At 44.3% G+C, this 2370-nt stretch overlaps 1 protein-coding gene across 1 annotated transcript; it reads left to right on the top strand.

Annotated features, from left to right (window-relative positions):
• Nucleotides 1-999: 999 nt before the first annotated feature.
• Nucleotides 1000-1713, top strand: LOC147291846 (uncharacterized). Its single transcript, XM_086236042.1, has one exon. The coding sequence runs from the start codon at nt 1000-1002 to the stop codon at nt 1711-1713; it is 714 nt and encodes a 237-aa protein (XP_086092168.1).
• The last annotated feature ends 657 nt before the right edge of the window (nt 1714-2370 follow it).

Below are 2370 nucleotides of genomic sequence, written 5' to 3' on the forward strand. Positions count from 1 at the left end.
GGTATTAAGGTTCGGTCATGGTGGTTCTGAATGGCTTAAGGATCTATCTTGGTCATTGCCTTGTCTAAATATATTACTCACCATTCTTCACTATAGGGCGAACGTGGGATCGATCAAGACAGAAACAAAACGTGTTGTCTTTCTGCTGCAACATACTTGTTTCCCTTCCTTGATCGATTTTTTGATCTCGCTCGCCGGAAGATTGCGTCGAGTTCTCTGTGTTTGTTCAGATTGGACTTTGTCTCTGTTCGGATTGGACTTTGTCTCTGTTCGGATTGGACTTTGCTGCTGTATTTTGCAACCTGATATGGTTCTGTTTGGATTGGGCGTGACTGGTTGTGCGACTGACTGCGGTGCCACGACCTACTGTGCGACGCGACTGGCAGCGACGACCGGAGGTGATCGGCTGTGCGATTAGGTGTGCAATCGGCTGTGCATGCGATCGGTCGGCGGTGCGTGTGATTGGCTGGGACACAGCCTGCTGTGCAACGACCGTAGGTGCTCTTTACTGTGCGACGACCGACACAGCCTGCTGTGCGACAACCGGATGTGCTCTTTGCTGTGCGACAACCGGCACAGTCTGCTGTGCGACGACCAGAGGTGCTCTTTGCGGTGCAATGATCGGCGGGGTAAGTGGTTGTTCTGTGTGCAATCTCTTCGTGCAGCACCTCTTTCGGTTCAGCGGACACCATGTCTGAAACACCTCCCTTTGGTTTCTCGGCTACAGATTTGAATATGACCAATAATGTGGTTGGTCCGAAGCCTCCTCCTCCTCTTCCTATGCTGAGTTCCCAGGCTGTGTTGTCATTAATTTCTCCTGAGAAACTTGATGGCTCAAACTATATTGACTGGGCTCTTATTGTTCAAAATAAAATAAGAGGTCGAAAAAGATGAGGCTTTATCATAGGGACAAGGGCGGCTCCGAAGGATGTTAATTCCGATGATTTCGAAGCATGGGAGGATGAAAATTGCATAGTTAAGTCATGGCTTCTTGCTGCTATGACTAACGAAGTCCGATCCCTTTTTATTCGATTACCCACGGCCAAAGATATCTGGGATGCAGCCAAACAGACGTACACAGTGAGTCAAGATGCCTCTAAGGCATATCAACTTCATTGTGAAGTGATCTCTGTGCGACAAAATGGTGGTTCACTTATTTCTTATTTTGGTAAGTTGCAAAAACCGTGGCAAGACATTGATGCAATTGAACCATGCATCATGGACTATGCTAGTGATGTTGAGAAGTACACCACCATGGTTAATTCTCAACGATTGTATATTTTCCTCGCGGGTTTAGATTCTCATCTAGATGGAGTTCGAGGTTGTATTCTTGCTATGGTACCTCTACCTAAACTGCAGGCTGCCTATGCTATTGTGTGTTCTGAAGCAAATAGGCAAAAGGCCATGTTGGGTGGTGTTGCAATTACTGGGGTAGCAGCAATGGCAACCCAAAAATTTTCTACCACGGATGCTAAGAAGGTTGATCGGAAGTGTACCCATTGTGGGGATACGACCCATATGGTAGAAAAATGTTTTAAGCTTCATGGCTATCCAGAGTGGCATCCGAAGGGAGTGAAGGCTTTTTCTTCTAATCCGAAGGTTGATAACTCAAGTTCCAGGGTGAACTCTGTTAGTTCCTCCAATTTTGTTGCCAAGTCAGGTATCTCTAACTCTGTTTTGAGTACTTCTGCTTGTACTAGTAATGGTGCATGAATAATTGATACAGGTGCTACGGATCATATGACTTCTGATTGTTCTGTTTTTAGTCATCTTTCATCTGTCTGTTCTAAACCATTTATTGTTAATGCCAATGGTGTGTCATCTCCTGTTCTAGGAGGCGACACGGTATCCTTCTCATCTGATTTGTCTTTACATAATGTGTTGTTTGTTCCTTCCTTAAATTGTAACCTTATTTCTATTAGTCAACTAACTAAAACTCATAATTGTGTGGCCACATTCTTTCCTACCCATTGTGTTTTTCAAGACATTCATACCAAGGAGAAGATTGTCAGTGGTAGAAAGAGTGGTGGATTGTACTATGGACAGTGGGGTTTCTGCTTCATATGATAGTGGCCTTGTGAGTCTAGTTCGTGATGGTTCCTCAGAAAATAAGAAGAAGATCTGGTTGTGGCATCTCCGACTTGGTCATCCTTCCTTTAGTTATCTTCGGCGTTTATTTCCCTCTTTATTTCTTGGTTTGAACATTTCCAATTTTAATTGTGATGTTTGTGTGTTGGCCAAAAGCCATCGTTCAGTGTTTCCTTCTAGTGATAAACGTATGGATGTTCCTTTTGCTTTGGTACACTCGGATGTTTGGGGTTCTGCCCCGTGTGTTACACATAAAAGAATGAAATGGTTTGTGACATTTAT

Source organism: Dryas octopetala, chromosome 3 (assembly GCF_963921425.1).
Source record: "Dryas octopetala chromosome 3, drDryOcto1.1, whole genome shotgun sequence".
Classification (NCBI taxonomy): Eukaryota; Viridiplantae; Streptophyta; class Magnoliopsida; order Rosales; family Rosaceae; genus Dryas; species Dryas octopetala.